The sequence below is a fragment of the Poecilia reticulata genome, chromosome 10, assembly GCF_904066995.2.
Source record: "Poecilia reticulata chromosome 10, P_reticulata-male-v2, whole genome shotgun sequence".
Lineage (NCBI taxonomy): Eukaryota > Metazoa > Chordata > Actinopteri > Cyprinodontiformes > Poeciliidae > Poecilia > Poecilia reticulata.
The window spans coordinates 17,118,711-17,136,037 of NC_088839.1; the positions used below are offsets into that span (position 1 = coordinate 17,118,711).

Genomic DNA, 17,327 nt, shown 5'->3' on the forward strand with positions numbered 1-17,327 from the left:
TTTTTTTTTTTTTTTTTTTATTCCCATTTTTCTTTCTACACTACTCTCCAAAATTCCCACAATTGTTTGCCATTGATCGATTTTAGCTTTCTATCTATTTTATATTTCTTTCTCCATTTTTTCATGTGTACAGTGCTACCAGGAAACCTGGACAGCATGTACTTTTCATCCCCATCGGCGCCCTTACCGAGTGATGAATTACAAGAATGTTTATTTCCCATATTTAAAACACTTGCAATTTCAGCTTAAAAATATTATTTATTTGAAATTATTTAAATTTGGTCCAGGTTCGTTGACTCCTAGGGAGTCCTATGAACTGGAGATCTTTTCAGTGGGCCAGCAATTAAAATACCTTGTTGTGGTATTCCCCGCTTCGACTCTTTCGAGTGGGAGAATCTTGCCTATTGCATCCACAAGAGGTTTGCTGTTTAATTCCACTGTTTTATATGAGGTAAAATACAAAGCGGTATTTAAACCTCCAACCACTCTCACACTACTCTTTCACGCACACACACACACACATCAAAGTAGCAGCAAACCAGCAATACCAGCACAGTAATGGCAACATTATCTGTTTTTGCCTTGTCAGATAACTCAGCACCAGTGATATTTTACCCATCAAAAAATCAAAACCACACAGCAATGACAAGCTTCCTATCCGCCTGAGGACTTGCCCTTATGGGGTCTCCTCGAACAGAGTTTTAGCAGAGCGACATCATACAAGGATTCTCAAACCACTGAGTTTTAGCAGAGCGACATCATACAAGGATTCTCAAACCACTGAGTTTTAGCAGAGCGACATCATACAAGGATTCTCAAACCACTGAGTTTTAGCAGAGCGACATCATACAAGGATTCTCAAACCACTGAGTTTTAGCAGAGCGACATCATACAAGGATTCTCAAACCACTGAAATAGCCATTTTAAAATTCACCTACGTTTCTGTAGTTTTCGGGTTGTCCAGTCGGATCTCGTCACTCCGCCGTTGGCAGACAAAGTCGGACCTACGTCGCTGGCCCAGCGAAGAATTCTACTTCCTGGGTCTTTCTTTCCAGGTCCAGTTGACTCTGGCCGTGCACGGATTCAGCGCGTCTTCCTCTGCCTGACAGCGGTCGGTATGAGAGATCCCGGGTTTCGGCACCAAAATGATAGGTATTTTCCTAGAACCTACATAAAAGAACCACAGACAACGTATATGAATTTTATGACAAACTTTGCAAAGGAGAACAAACTCTATCAATTGCTCCTCCGAGCTGTTCATAGAGCGTTCTGCTTCTCTTTGGATACAGCTTGTCTTTTATTCTCAAACTTCAAAGAGGGAGGATAGGCAAGATAGACAGCAGAGGAAAAACAGCAAAGGTCGTAAAACATTTTACCTAAACAAAGCAAAGGTCGTAAAACAATTTAACATCTGGCCCCTGATCTGAGCCCGGTTCAAATCTCGGTCAAACTGTTTCACATGAAGATAACAGGCAGCTGTGACTTCCAGGTCAGTTCACACATACAGTTTAAACAAGAGAACACTTTAACCTGAAACAAAATGATAATACCAAAAAATCTCTAACACTGGCTGATTCAAAAGTAGAACGTTACGAATTTTTAAGCCATAGATCGTTAATAATAGGTAAATATTTACTTTACATTTTATATATTCTTGGACACACTGAGCATTTTTGAAGTTTTGGAAAATTATTTCTTAAACTTGAACCCACGGTGGCGCTATAAAACAGGACAAGGATATTTTAGTCCTCACTCGTTTTGCGCGTGTTCATCATATTCCTCTGCTCTTGTCGTGGAGGAAAAGCACAGATTTGTGTCGCTGTTGGTGTTTTATGCTTAAACTATTTATTTTGTCGTTCACTGATTTTTTTATTGTGACTGAAATTAATTACTAATGATGAATTCTATATTCGCCATTGTTCTGCGGTGCGGATATTTTTTATTCGTTTTTTTCATCAACGTCGCGCATGGAGACATGAGCTATTCTTTCCCGGAGGAGATGAAACGAGGTTCAGTTATTGGAAATATCGCAAAGGATCTCGGGCTTCAGACAGGTGCGCTGTCCACCAGAAGAGCCCGAATTGACACCGAGGAGAGCGATAAACGTTACTGTGACATAAACCCGGAGAACGGAGAGCTGATTGTGGCGGAGAGGATTGACCGTGAGGAGCTTTGTGGCAAAAAGGCTTCGTGCATCTTAAAACAAGAGCTCGTTCTGGAGAATCCGCTAGAGCTGCATCAGATCAGCCTTCATGTTCAAGATGTTAATGATAACTCTCCGCAGTTCAACGAAAAGTTGATCAGTCTTGAAATTAGAGAATCGGCAGACAGGGGAGCTCGCTTTGTGATCGAGGAGGCGAGCGATGCGGATGTAGGACAAAATTCAGTTCAGCAGTATAGCCTTGAGAAGAACGAAAATTTCATTCTGGCTGCTAATGGAAACACAGTGGAGCTTGTTTTGGATAAGGAACTTGATCGAGAAAAACAAAAGGAAATACATTTTGTCCTTACAGCTTTAGATGGCGGATCTCCTCAGAGATCAGGTACAGTGGTCATACATGTAACTGTACTGGATGCTAATGATAACGCCCCAGTGTTTAGCCAGGCCGTTTATAAAGCCAGTCTTCCTGAAAACTCTCCTATAGGTACTGTAGTGATAACAGTGAGTGCAACTGATGCAGATGAGGGAGTGAATGGAGATGTGACTTATGATTTTGGGAATGTTAATGAAGATGTTAGAAAGAAATTCACGATTGATCGCAAAGTAGGGAAAATACATGTAATTGATACCGTAGACTACGAAGTTACAACATCATATGAAATTCGTATTAAAGCAAAAGATGGTTTGGGGTTATCATCTTATGCTCAGGTCATTATTTCTATAACGGATGTGAATGACAACGCCCCTGTAGTCAGTCTGAAATCACTGACCAATCAAATACCAGAAGACACTCCAGCTGGTACAGAGGTGGGCATCATTAATGTGCAGGACAGAGACTCTGAGAATAACCGACAGGTCCGCTGCTCCATACAGCAAAATGTGCCTTTTAAATTAATTCCTTCTATTAAAAACTATTATTCTCTGGTGACCACAGGACAACTGGACCGTGAGCAAGTGTCTGATTACAACATTACAATAACTGCCACTGATGAGGGCTCTCCACCTCTGTCCTCCTCTAAAACTATTCAGTTATCTGTAGCTGACATCAATGACAACCCACCTGTGTTTGAGGAACAGTCCTACAGCGCATATGTGAGTGAAAATAACAAACCTGGATCCACTTTATGTACTGTTTCTGCTCGAGATCCTGACTGGAGACAAAACGGTACAGTGATTTATTCTCTGTTACCTGGTGAGGTGAACGGTGCCTCGGTGTCCTCCTATCTATCTGTTAATGGAGACACAGGAGTGATCCATGCTGTGAAGTCATTTGATTATGAACAGTTCAGGAGTTTTAAAGTTCAAGTGATGGCCAGAGACAATGGTTCTCCTCCTCTCAGCAGCAATGTGACCGTCAGTGTGTTCATATCTGATGTGAATGACAACTCTCCTCAGATCCTATATCCAGCCCCAGATGGCAGCTCCTTCATGACTGAGTTAGTCCCCAAAGCTGCACATGGAGGGTCTCTGGTGTCGAAAGTGATAGCGGTGGATGCAGACTCTGGACAGAATGCCTGGCTTTCATATCATATTGTCAAATCCACAGATCCTGGACTTTTCATTATTGATCTACACAGTGGAGAGATCAGGACACAGCGGGACATTTCAGAATCTGACAGCATGAAACAGAACCTGATTGTTGCAGTGAAAGACAATGGACAGCCCTCTCTGTCTGCTACCTGTTCCATGTATTTACTTATTTCTGATAACTTGGCTGAAGTGCCAGAACTGAAAGACATTTCTTATGACGAGAAGAACTCCAAGTTGACCTCTTATCTGATCATCGCGCTGGTTTCTGTGTCGACTTTCTTTCTGACCTTCATCATCATCATCCTGGGTGTGAGGTTTTGTCATAGGAGAAAGCCCAGACTGTTGTTTGATGGAGCAGTTGCCATCCCCGGAGCTTATCTCCCTCCCAATTACTCAGATGTTGATGGCACAGGAACTTTACGCAGCACTTACAATTATGACGCCTACCTGACAACGGGATCTAGAACCAGTGACTTTAAGTTTGTATCATCTTACAATGACAACACGCTGCCTGCTGACCAGACTCTGAAGAAAAGTCCATCAGACTTTGCTGATGTGTTTGGTGACCTCAATGACTCCCCTGAGGTATGCACATTTCTCTTAAATATATTGTAAAACCTGACTCTGCGCAATTTGTTTTACATACGTTGTTGCGTGTTGCTTCTTAAAAGAATGTCTCCATTCACTTCATGACATTTATACCTTGAGTAGAAATCACTGTGGAAGGCCATTTACTACCAAGCTCACCTCCTCATTTACTTTCTTGTTTTTATTTATTTTCCTTTGTTGTTGTTGTTGTTGTTTGTGATTTTCTTTTCTTTTTTTATACTGCATTTTTTGATCACCAATTAAGAAAAAACTGAGTTAAGAGAGATCATCTTTCTAAGGAACCATCTTGAAGTTATCGTTGTGATATATATACAGATAGTGTGCATTATTTTTCCTTTTTCAGACACTTGAAGCACTAATTGTTAATTCGCTTGAGCCTAATTTCTGTTAACATAATTTTCAAGAACTTCTTGTTCTGTGTGTCTACAGCTAGAGCATTTGTAAGCTGTTCCAAAGCAAATTCAATTACTCTTAATGGCCCCAGTTCAGCATGAGGCCCTAAGCAATCTCCAAAATGTATTTATTTATTTATTTTTTATCAGTACTCTCATTTCTACATCATTAATGATGAAATGCACATTGCTAATGTCAACTGTGATATTCTCCCTTTGAAGTTCTGTTTATTTTTAAAAAAAAGGCAGAATTGTTACCCTAATATTCCCGGAAATATGCCCAGCAAATACTGAGCTGTTATATCTGATCTAAAATGCATTAAGTGTTTGTGAATTTATCATTTTGATTTAAGAAATATGTAGTTACCCTAATCCTTTTGATAAAAAATTAGGACCACGGTCCATAGCTTTTTGATAAAGTAAGAGAACTAGACTGCATATGATTTTAATTCTTGAGAAAATGTCTTATTTCTATGTCAATTTGCTTACCAACTTACAACATGCAAGAAATGTTGAAGAAAATGACATTTTTACAGTCATTTTTAATATTTGCTTTTCAGCAAATACCGTTTTCAGCAAAGCATGACAAACAAATCTTGTTTTTTTTTGTTCCAGATAACAGTTGTGTTGTGTGTTTCACTCTGTGGAGAATCACTTAATATTCATTAAGTTTTTTTGCCTATACAATTGAAAGGCAATGCAGATTTTTAAGAAATTCTTACATGGTTCATGCAAAATAACTGATTCACTGGATGAGTTAGTTTATGGATTTTATGGATAAGGTTGTATTATGCTTAACACACAGAAATAAAATGGATCATAGTAGCACTTTGAAGAAGAGGGATGTATGAAGTTCAGTGAAATTGTAGTAATATGAACTTGTGGTGAGTTCTCTTCATCAGTATTTGAGACATTTAATTTGACCCAACACTAGTGATGTTACAAACATCAGTCTTGTGAAATATGTTATACCAAGGTGTGATATGGTCACATACTACATTATCCTTCCAGGGTTCTAAAGTATTTTATTATTTTTTTTTTGTTTTGTTTTGTCCATTCTGGTACATGCTGGTTTCATTTATTTCTTCATCAACTGCTTATTTAATATTACTTGGAAAACCTGGAACCTTGTCATATTGAAAAATAGAAAGAAAAAATAAGAAACACATGCAACAATCGTTTCCTTCTCTTGATGGCGCTCTTCTATAATGCCTGAGTAATGGCTGTTTGTGTCTCCTCCAATCTGTGTCAGTGGAACTAGAGCAATGGGTTGAGGGGTGTTGTGCATGGATGCGCATTTGTGCCTGTGTGCATGATGGAGAAGAGGAGAGCGCGGCTGTGTGCCAGTGGGACTGAATGAGTCAGAGTGAGAGAGAGATAGAGAGAAAGAAGTCGTGGAAACGGGAACAGAGAGGGCGGAACACAAGCCAACAGCATCCCTAATAGAGCATGATTAAGTCGGCAAGAGAAATCCAGAGCTGCTGGATTACAGCAGCGTTTGCAGCTCTGATATTTTAGAGGATTTTAATAAAATGTCGACTGCGCATCCGTTTGCTAAGGCATGGTGTATGATGGATCTTGACATCAGCTTCAAATGGCGGATTTCTTTTTTCGTCTGCGCTCTCGTTTTCGGTGTTTCATATGGAGAAGTCCGTTATGTTCTTCCAGAGGAAATGAAGAGGGGTTCGGTCATCGGAAACGTTGCGTTGGATCTCGGGCTGCAGGCGTCGGAGCTTCAAGCACGTCGAGCTCGCGTTGTTGCTGAAGGAACCAGCCAGCTCTGTGAACTGGACACCGCCTCCGGAAATCTTTTGGTCAGCCAACGAATAGATCGAGAGGAGTTGTGTGCACAAGCCAGCATCTGCATTCTACAGTTTCAGCTTTTACTGGAAAATCCGCTTCAAGCGTTCAGCTTAGTCTTGGACGTCGCAGACGTAAATGACAACAGTCCCGTGTTTGCCACAGGGAACGTAAAGCTAGACTTAGTCGAATCCACAGTTCTGGGGAGGCGCTTTCCTTTGGAGAGCGCGCATGACCCCGATTTAGGCACGAACTCGATCCGTGAATACAAGCTGAGCCACAACGATCACTTTGCTCTAGAAATGAGCACCCAGATAAATGGTAACACTTATCCGGAATTAGTCCTTAAAAGGCAGTTGGATCGGGAAGCCAAAGCCGAACATGTACTGGAGATCAATGGAATTGACGGGGGGAAACCAGTCAGATCAGGAACTGCCTTCATCCATATTCATGTTTTGGACGCCAATGACAATGTCCCGGTGTTTAGCCAAACCGTTTACAAAGCGTCTGTGCCAGAGAACTCCGTCATAGGGACTCTGATAACAACTTTGAATGCCACGGACTTAGATGAGGGCGTCTATGGAGAAATAACTTACTCCCTCAGTCACCTGTCCGACAAGATAGGAGGGCTTATTGAAGTCAGCCCTTTGACCGGAGAAGTTCGTGTGGCAGGTGTTATTGACTATGAGGAAGCGAGCTCGCACGAGCTGGGAGTCCAAGCCAAAGATGGCGGCGGTCAGGCCTCGCACTGTAAACTTGTAATTGATGTAATTGACTTGAATGATAATGAGCCAGTGATAGAAATAAAGTCAGCGTCTGCTAACGTAGCCGAGGACGCAAGAGTAGGAACTATGGTTGCCCTGATTAATATTTATGACCTAGACACTGGCAGCAGTGGGCGCGTCACTTGTTCAATTCCAGACAATGTTCCATTTAAAATATTTTCTGAAGTCAAAAACTATTACATGCTAGTGACCGACGGAGTACTGGACAGAGAACTCCAGTCAGAGTACAACATCACAGTCACCGCCACAGATTCTGGTTCTCCCTCTCTCTCAAGCGTAAAAGTTATAACTATATTGGTACATGATGTCAACGACAATCCTCCGACATTTACGCACTCCCAGTACAATGTCAACATTTTAGAAAACCAGCCGATGGGCACACTCGTGATGAAACTTGAAGCGCAGGACAGCGATGACGGAACAAATGCTAAAATACTTTACCACATATCGAGAGACACAAATTCGGAAGTGTCGTCTTTTCTCACCATTAACCCAGACACGGGGGAGCTCTTCACGTCACGTTTATTTGATTATGAACAGTCTGCCCACTTCCAAATGAAGGTGGAAGCTCGAGATGGAGGTGACCCTGCGTTTTCCACCACATGCACTGTAAACGTTTTTATTCAAGACCAAAATGACAACGCACCTGTTATCCTGTACCCCGTCCAAACCTCGGGGTTCATCGCTGAAGATGTGGTTCCAATTGAAGCGCCTAAAGGCTACCTGATTACTAAGGTGGTGGCTGTCGACCCGGATAGCGGCCACAACGCGTGGCTTTCTTACAGAATAATCAAAGCAACGCGGTCCAATCTGTTTATGGCAGATCTGCACACAGGTGAAGTCAGAACTCTTCGGACCTTTACGGACGAAGACGAAACCAAACACACCATTGTGGTTTTGGTAACTGATAACGGGCGCGAATCACTTTCCGCCACTGCGACAGTCAGCATAAGGCTCAGCGATGGGCTTCCTGTCTTAAGCGAACTTTATGAGTTTGTTGAAGAGACAAAGGACAATGATAACGACAACTTAACGCTGTATTTAATCATCGCTTTATCGACCGTTTCATTTCTTTTCATCTTGTTGATCAGTGGCGTGTTTTATTTTAATCTCTGTCGGCGCAGCTATGTATATCGTTCAAATACAAGCAGTCTCCCCGTTTTCCCCACGACATACTGCACCTCTACACTTACTGATTTTAGCCGATGTGGAACCTTGCTGAGAGACGACAGATACGACCCTTTTTTGACCACGGGCTCGTGGAGAGGCGATTTTCGTTTCGGATCAAATACAGACACTGACACGCTTAAGAAAAGAAGCGCAGCATATCAAAAGAACACACTGAGGCGCCTGAGCGCAGAGAGGCCCAGTTTGAAGGTCAGAGCAGGGCCAACGCATCCTTGTTATGTTATAAAATGAAAATCAGTAGATCATTAAGCCGCTTGGGGTAAATGTATCCGCATCTTCTGACAAATGTATTTGTTTTACCAGAGGCGGATTTAGTCTTCAAAATACAACCACGCGGCTCTCCTCTTTGCTTTTATTTTATTTTAACACTTCCAATTAAGCTTTACTTGTTTGCTCGTTGTCCTAAATTACTGCAGTTAATACAATGTGTAATTTGCAATCTGAGAAATTTTTGATGCTTGTTTGGTCCAAAAACAGTTTATCTATTTAAAATGTGCAGGTGTTTTTGAGGAAGTGCTGCCACTCAATGATATGAGTAGTTTACATTCTTAATGATTTTTGATTAAAGGTGCATATTAGCAACCAATGATGTAATAACATCTGTCAATGTCATAACTTGCAAAAAAAGGAAAACAATAGACAAAAAAGCCAATAAAAACAAGAGCTTGCCAATGATGTAAAAAGCTGTGATACTGTTACTGTTTGGTTATCAGAATAGTGCATATTAATATAGGGCTGCATTTTTTGGATATCTATTTTAACTTCAGTATGGTTGGCAGTCAGTATTTTGTTTATCACAACATGTGTTGCCACCAGCAACAAGTAGCTCATAACCACTTTCAGCAATGGTAACTGAAGTCTCATAACTTATGTTAGTGGTGGAGTTGTCCGTCACTGTAATGAAAAAAAAAAAGATAATATTTTTACAGTTTATGCATCCCCATCCAAGATTATGTAACAGTACAATGTTTTTACGGGTTGTGATGTGAATCAGTTTACCTGTATAGTATTCTTCAGGCACTTTTGGAGCATGCCATTCATAAAATTTATTTAAATGAATAAACAGGCAAACAAATAAATAAGTGAATAAACAATTTGAGCCTGTCTATACTGCATCCCAGATTGCATTTGAATATATTGTCCTCGGAATTTCACTTGTGACTACTCAGCATATGTGTAAAATGTTTTCTTTTTTTGTTTGTTTTGTATTTTTTCTTTGATAAATTTGCATGAAAATGTTCGCTGGTTTTGTACACGATTTAAAAAAACCTGGGTTTAAACATTGAAAGTAATTTAAAGCTTGGTAGACCTTTCCTTTAATATATTCCAAAAAATATATATTTTTATTTGCCACTTTCAGCAGACAGTTAAATGTTTAATTGTTGTACATCAAGTTTTCTTTGTCAAAGTATAAATGAAAATAATTGAGATTATTTATATAAGTTCTTTTCAGAGCATCAACTTCTATAAATTTCAATTATACTCAGGGGTAATGTTGATTAATTTTGTAACCTTTCCTTTTTCGTTTGTTTCATTTTACTTTATACAGAGGGCATGATTTATGTCTAAGTATGATGTAATTGACTTAATGTCCAGTGAATAGTAACTATTCTGCTCTGCTTTTAAGACAGACGTTCACTGTGTAGGAGCTCTTCCACGTATTTACATTTGTGACTTGGTAGACACTATAGGTTAAATAATGTCAAGCGATATTTTGATTGAAAGAGTATAATGTGACTTCTTGTGTGACACAAAATACTTTGCATAATTTCATAAATTAGTTTCATGAATGGAGCAAAATGTATAAAGTCTGTACACATGCAAAGAAAAATAAACTTATATAGAGTATTGTACTTCTTTTATTCACCTTTTTCCCAGTGTGCTTCTCACAAAACATTGTCGAACTTTCACTTGTGTTTTTAATCGATGTAACAGAGATTAATAAATATAAACACATTGTTTTCACCTTATATCAGGTTATATGTAATATTGACTTACAATTAATTAAACTGAAAATTTTATTTAAAAAAAATGTCTCTAAATCAATTCTAATAACATAAACATGTTTTTTTATTTGGTATAAAACTATTCATAACATTTATTTCATTCTTTCCTACATTATTTTTATTTCATTAACATAAAGTACAAACTAGTAACATCTTTAGATTCAGATCTTTATTCATATCTAAATCGGAAAGTAATTTTAATTAATTAAATATGAAACATTAAAAAGCCTTCAGGTCATATCAACAACCAAACAGCAATCTAAATTAGTGTGAACTCCACTCAAACGTGTGCTAACCATTTTATAAAACAACAAATCTGTGTTGTTTTATTTCTCTGTCACATAAAGAGGACTTGCTTGCCTATTCCTGCATTTTTGCTGACTGGTTCACAGTGGTGAAGTAGGTCATATTTGTTGTGAAAAGACACTCATTTTAAATTTATATGAATTTCTGAATTTGCTATTGCTGCAGGCACATTCGTGTTTCTAAATTTAGCCATGGCAGGAGGAGGAAAAGCGGCGCTTCATTTGTACTTACTCCTATCTAGGTCACAGGAGTGCTGCTCTAAAAGGTGATGCATAGTATATTACAGCACCACTCACAACAACATATTATTATTAATAATATTAATATTATTATTAACAAATAGCAGTCCTTACACCCATAATTTTTTTGTAAATGCTTTGGGTCATTTTGTTTTTCAGAAATCTATCTCACTAATAATGTTGCATGTTTGGTTGCTTTATTGTTTTTTTTTTGTAGTTGCTCATCTTTTTATTTGTTTTCATAAGTGTTTTAACAAATTTGAGACTGACTCGTGAATGGGTATAGAAATTAGCCCATTATTGACACCAGATGGATTCTTATATGTTAATACTATATTCATAAATGCAAACATGTTTGTGTGGTCATGTTACTTAGACAGTATGAGGGAGCATGAGGGCTCACATACTACAACTTTTATCTGCCATTTCATAAAGTAAAGCTGCATTTTGTTGTACATCTGAACAAGCATGTCCTCCTTTATGAACAAAAAGAGATCATGCTTGTTCTCATCTCACTGGCATTAGGAAAACTGGCCTAAGTTTAATATAGGTGCATGTTTTGTTTTGCTCTATTTTCCTGCCACGTTTAGCCAGAAAAGTCTTGATAATAATTTTAAATCATTGTCCAGTTCAATAAATAATAAATAATCATAAAAATATCTGCACTTCTTAGATGAAAACTATTTAGTGCAATAAAAACATTGACTCATTTAGTATTTCTATATTGACTCTTGAAGATCTTTTCCACTATCATCTTAGTCCAGAACTAATGTACTTTCACTGTTTCCCTTTGGGAAAAAAGAGAAAAAGAAATGTCTTTTAACAATTTTTTTAATCCAATATTTTTTTCAGGAATCATGTTTAAGATTTTCTATAGGATTTATAGCAACTAATCATTCTGTTTTCTCTTTTCTTTTCTTGCTGATCATCATGGATGAAATATCTGTCCCATTACCTCTAGGTAAGAACATTTTCCTTTTTCTTAAGTATGTCTTTCTCTCTCACTCACACAAACTCACGCACACACACGCACACACACACCCACATGCACACACACACACGCATACACACATATTGGCATACAGACACGAACAAGGACATCTATATTGCATTCTCAACATCACCATGAACAATGCTCACAAATCAGAGACAAATTAAGCATGTCTTCCTTACTTGTGGTCCTTCTTATTCGTATTAACTTTTATCACATAACACCAATACCTGCACTCTTAAAATGTCATTATATTTTCCACGAGCAAAATGGGTAACATTAAAAGCTGCACAAAAAAAGCTCCTGAAATGGTAGCTTAGTTTTATAACACAGGCGAATGCAATGCTGTGTTTTCAGTGTGCAGTATTTGTTTTTTCCCCAGACTTTGCACCAACACGTTAATATTTATTATCCAAGTTTCCACTAACTAGTCCATACGTGAGTTATGCACCACAATGAGACATATGTGATTGTGTTTTTAACATGATATTTTCAAGAAAGCTATTCAGAGGTTCAAGACAAATTTGTGCCCTTTTAAAACTTAAATAAAAATACACCTCCAGAGACTGGGAAGATTTGTTTAAATTATTGCACAATGACTTATGCATGTGAAAGAGTGTCATGGAGTGTAGAGTTCGATTCTACTGTTCAAATGTAGGTCACTGCACTCATCAAGGAGAGTACATGGGGGTGGGGGAAGAGCATAAATCTCCTTATTTATATGTGTTCCTACTTTTATTTACATGTTAGACGTTTCCCTGTTAACTATTTTTGTACCATCAGTCATTTCAGTCTTTTTGTTTCTCATTAAATGTTTGTTTCAGTTACTCTCCATTTTTGTGTGATTTGTTATTACAATTTAAGGGGAAGGTTTAGTGCTTGCTGTCTTTTATTGTACTGCTCAGTCTGGCAATTTTTATGTGTATTTAAAATTGCTCTAATTTTTATTGTGACAAGTTTGTTAAAGAGGTTGTTACAAACAGAGAGAATTCAAAATGAGTCCAGGAATATCTGTAAATATCATTTTCAGGTATTTTATGTCATTGATTTTCCCCATTTTCTTTCATTTTAAACAGTTTTATTGATGTTGTGCAACACAGACGGTTAGAAAAGAGGGGATGTATGAAGTCTGGATGAACCGAACAGCTGAAATAGAGGAAGGGTTTTGCACACACAGAGATTACGTCGTTCTGTTCTATGACTTTAGATGGTGCTGTTGCCTAAGCACACTGCTGGTGTGTTTAATGAATCTGTCTCCACCCGTCTCAGACAGAAAACTAGACAAGGATTGGATTTCTACTCACTCCATTTGGACCGAGTTGTGGCTTTGCTTGATTCTGAAGACTTTATGAAAAAAAATAAAAATAAAAAAATAAGAAGGTTTTTTTTTTCATCATTATATTTCTTGAGACGAAATGGGTAATCTGAAACACAGAGGCCGTATGCTCGTTTGGAAAATCTCCATTTTGCTTTTCTGCCTCCATGCTGCGGTCAGCGGGCAAATTCGCTATTCTATACCAGAGGAAATGAGGAAAGGACTGTTTGTTGGAGACGTTGCGAAGGACCTAGGATTGGACATTAGAAGGTTGGTGTCCGGTCGGGCTCGACTTGTAATAGATGATGAGCATCAATATGTCTCTCTGAACCAGAACAAAGGACACATCGTAGTCAATGAACGGATTGACAGAGAAATCCTTTGCGCAAAAAGGTCGCCCTGCAGCTTTACTCTAGAAATTGTTCTGGAAGATCCACTCGAGTTGTTTGCAATTACAATCGAGATACAAGACGTGAATGATCACGCTCCCGTTTTCCCGAAAAATAAAATTAATTTAGAAGTTAGTGAATCGACGTCCGCCGGCACGGTTTTTCTGCTCGATAGCGCAGTTGATCCCGACGTGGGAATAAACTCACTGCAGACATATTCGTTAAAAGGAAATGAACATTTTGTTCTTAAGCAACATACCAGAGCCGACGGTAGTAAATATCCTGAAATTATGCTTCAAAGTAATCTGGACCGTGAAAAACAAAGCGAGCATACGCTGATATTAACAGCGGTTGATGGTGGAGAACCGCAAAAATCAGGAACCGTAAAGATTCATGTGTCCGTCTTAGATGCAAATGACAACTCGCCAATTTTCACGCAGTCATCATATAAGGCATCTGTTTTGGAAAACGTTTCACCGGGTGTGATTATAGCGAAAGTCAGTGCGGAAGATGCGGATCAAGGTTACAATGGCAACATCACATATTCCTTCACCCACCAAAAAGATGATTCCTCGTGTCCTTTTGAGATTAATCCCACCAGTGGAGAGGTTAAACTAACTGGTGAGCTAGATTTCGAAATGTATCCGAGTTATGAAATAAATCTTCAAGCTAAAGATCCGTGGGGGTTAGCAGGTGCCAGCAAGTTAATAATTGAGGTAGCAGATGTAAACGACAACAGCCCCGTCATTACAATGACGTCATACTCAGGTAAGATTTCTGAAGATTCTCCTTTTGGTACAGTAGTGGCTTTGATTAGTGTACAAGATAAGGATTCAGGGAGAAACGGTCAGGTGCATTTAACTATAGAAGAAAATCTACCATTTAAAATTAAATTGTCTCTAAGAAACTATTATACGCTGGCGACAGAACAAATCCTGGACCGGGAGAGACACTCTAAATACAACATTACTCTCACTGCCACTGATGAAGGCGTACCTGCCTTATCAAGCACGAAGGTTTTAGGTCTAGAAGTCACTGATGTTAATGACAATGCTCCAGCATTTATCAAGGATAATTATAACAGTCAGGTTATGGAAAATAACCATCCTGGTGTTTCATTGCTGCAGGTCCACGCAAAGGACCCAGACCTCAGTCAGAACGCACGTATTTCGTATTATCTTATTGACAGCGAAATTAATGGAAATCCAGCGTCTACGTATTTCTCAGTTAATACAGAAAGTGGAGACATCCAGTCATTGCGTTCATTTGATTATGAACAGATCAAAGAATATAAAATACGTGTACAAGCACAGGATGGAGGCTCTCCTCCACTCAGCAGTAACGTGACCGTAACAATCCTGATCCAGGATCAGAACGATAATCCACCTCAGGTTTTGTACCCAGTCCAGACTGGAGGCTCCATGGTGGCTGAAATGGTTCCTCGTTCAGCAGATGTGGGCTACCTGGTGACCAAAGTGGTGGCTGTGGATGTGGACTCTGGACAGAATGCCTGGCTCTCCTATAAACTCCAGAAAGCCACAGACAGAGCGCTGTTTGAAGTGGGCTTACAGAATGGAGAAATAAGAACTATCCGTCAGGTGACTGATAAAGATGCTGTGAAACAAAGACTGACTGTCATAGTGGAGGACAACGGGCAGCCCTCTCGTTCAGCTACAGTCATTGTTAACGTGGCGGTGGCGGACAGCTTCCCTGAAGTGTTGTCGGAGTTCACTGACTTTCCACACGATAAGGAATACAATGACAACCTGACTTTTTACTTAGTGTTGGCTCTGGCTGTGGTTTCCTTCCTCTTCATCACGTGTTTAGTGGTTATTATATCAGTGAAGATCTACAGGTGGAGACAGTCTCGCATCCTGTATCACTCCAGCCTCCCTGTGATTCCATATTATCCACCTCGTTACTCCGACACTTTGGGAACAGGAACTCTGCCACACGTGTACAATTACGAGGTGTGCAGGACAACTGACTCCAGAAAGAGTGATATTAAGTTCGGAGGAGCTGGTAGTCAAAACGTGATGCTAATGGATCCCACATCTGTTGGGACGATGCAGCGGATACAGAGTGAGAGGAACATCCTGGATGAACCCGACTCTCCAGTAGAGGTTAGCTAAGTTTTCATTCATATATTTGTTGCTTTGTTTTAAACATTTGTAACAATTTTTTTGAAAGGATACTTACCAACGTCACACCAGTTTATTCAACAAATTGCAACATCTAATTCTTATAAAAAAATGACATCAGCAAAATAACCGGTTTTCAGCTTTAACTCAATGAGTGTCTACAGAATGGTGCAGAGACTCTGTGGTTTTTGCTAATGTACTTTAAGCAGGTAGTAGATGGCTGCATGAAAACATTAGTCTGTGTAGTTCATCTTTTAAATGCGTTTTACTTGTTAATGGAGTAGCAACAAATTAATTATTTTTTTCCAATAACATTCAAATTTATTGAACATTAGTGTTAATCATATTCAGGGTTTGTTTGAGTGCAATTTGAAGACAAAACATGTCAATAACTGATGCGCTCATTATTTCTGTGAAGTTACTGTTTTTCTTAACTCAGCAGCTCACTAGCATATATTGAGATCTACGCGACTGACCATTGCCTGCAGCTGATTTGCTCTCCGTGGTGCTGAACTGCTGTAGCGCTTAAAAGTTAGCTTGCCTTTCTTGTTGTTCTCTTCAGATTAATTAAGATAGACTTTATCTAAAAAGTTTTTTTTATTATTTTATCTAAATTTAATATATCACTGTATTACTACAGACTGCCTACTTGTTTTCTGGTGACAAACCTGTTATTTTTCCATTAAGAATAATAATAAAAAACAAATAAATAACATTTTTCAAATTCGTTTTTAAAGTATGTCTCTGTTATTTTCTGATCATGCTTGCATTGACAACACTTAAAAACATACAAGCAAATACTAAGACTAAGGTATATGTACGTTTTAATTTCTAATGTAATAAATTATATGAATTTCCATGGTCATTATTTAATTTAATTTAAAACCTGGTAAGAATTTCAACTATAAATGTGGTGTAGTGCTTTTTTAATTCAATGTGATTTTTCATTACATCATATTAATGTGATTTTTATAAAGAGAAAGTGTCAGTGACAGACAGGTAGACTGCAGTGTCATTGGTCCTTGGTTCTAAATTGCTGGTTTTTGAGTTAAAGCTTTTATTCCACTAGAATGAGGTGTATTTTCGATGGAGATACTTCAGCTGAAGCTATTACCGTAGTTTGGATGCAATATCAGTTAATGTACCTTGCTTTTTTGCTTGCTAATTATATTCAGCTATGGCTATTTAATATTCCAGTGTACCAAAATCATCATAGTTCAAACGTCATTCCATATTTTTCAATTTATTATTATTATTTTTAAGATTTGTTAATTTATTAGACCATAGATAACATGACAATTCAAATCTTATACTTGAAATTGCTATGAAATATTCCAAATTTAAATATGGGTAATTACACTCATTTTGTAGATTTATGTTTGTTTATTGAATTCAGGTTGCTTTACCCAGCTCAGGCTATCACCAGTAAATAATGAATATTGTCTTTCTCTTGCATGTTTCTCATACATTTATTT

General features: G+C 38.5%; 2 protein-coding genes across 15 annotated transcripts in view; both read left to right on the plus strand.

Annotated features, from left to right (window-relative positions):
• LOC103471737 (protocadherin gamma-C5-like) overlaps window positions 1-17,327 on the plus strand; it is a 256,760-nt gene that overhangs the window by 88,474 nt on the left and 150,959 nt on the right. The window contains exon 1 of one of the 14 annotated variants that reach the window (XM_081611468.1): window positions 13,318-15,834. The exons of the other annotated variants lie outside the window; for them this stretch is intronic. Within the exon in view, the coding sequence (XP_081467594.1) occupies window positions 13,423-15,834 (2,412 nt within the window). The 5' untranslated portion in view covers window positions 13,318-13,422. Of the gene's footprint in view, window positions 1-13,317; window positions 15,835-17,327 lie in introns of those variants that run through there. 14 annotated transcript variants of the gene reach the window in all.
• LOC103471333 (protocadherin beta-15-like) lies at window positions 5,351-10,318 on the plus strand. The gene has a single exon (XM_008420259.3). It carries the CDS (start codon window positions 6,225-6,227, stop codon window positions 8,694-8,696), a length of 2,472 nt encoding a protein of 823 aa, XP_008418481.2. The 5' UTR covers window positions 5,351-6,224; the 3' UTR covers window positions 8,697-10,318.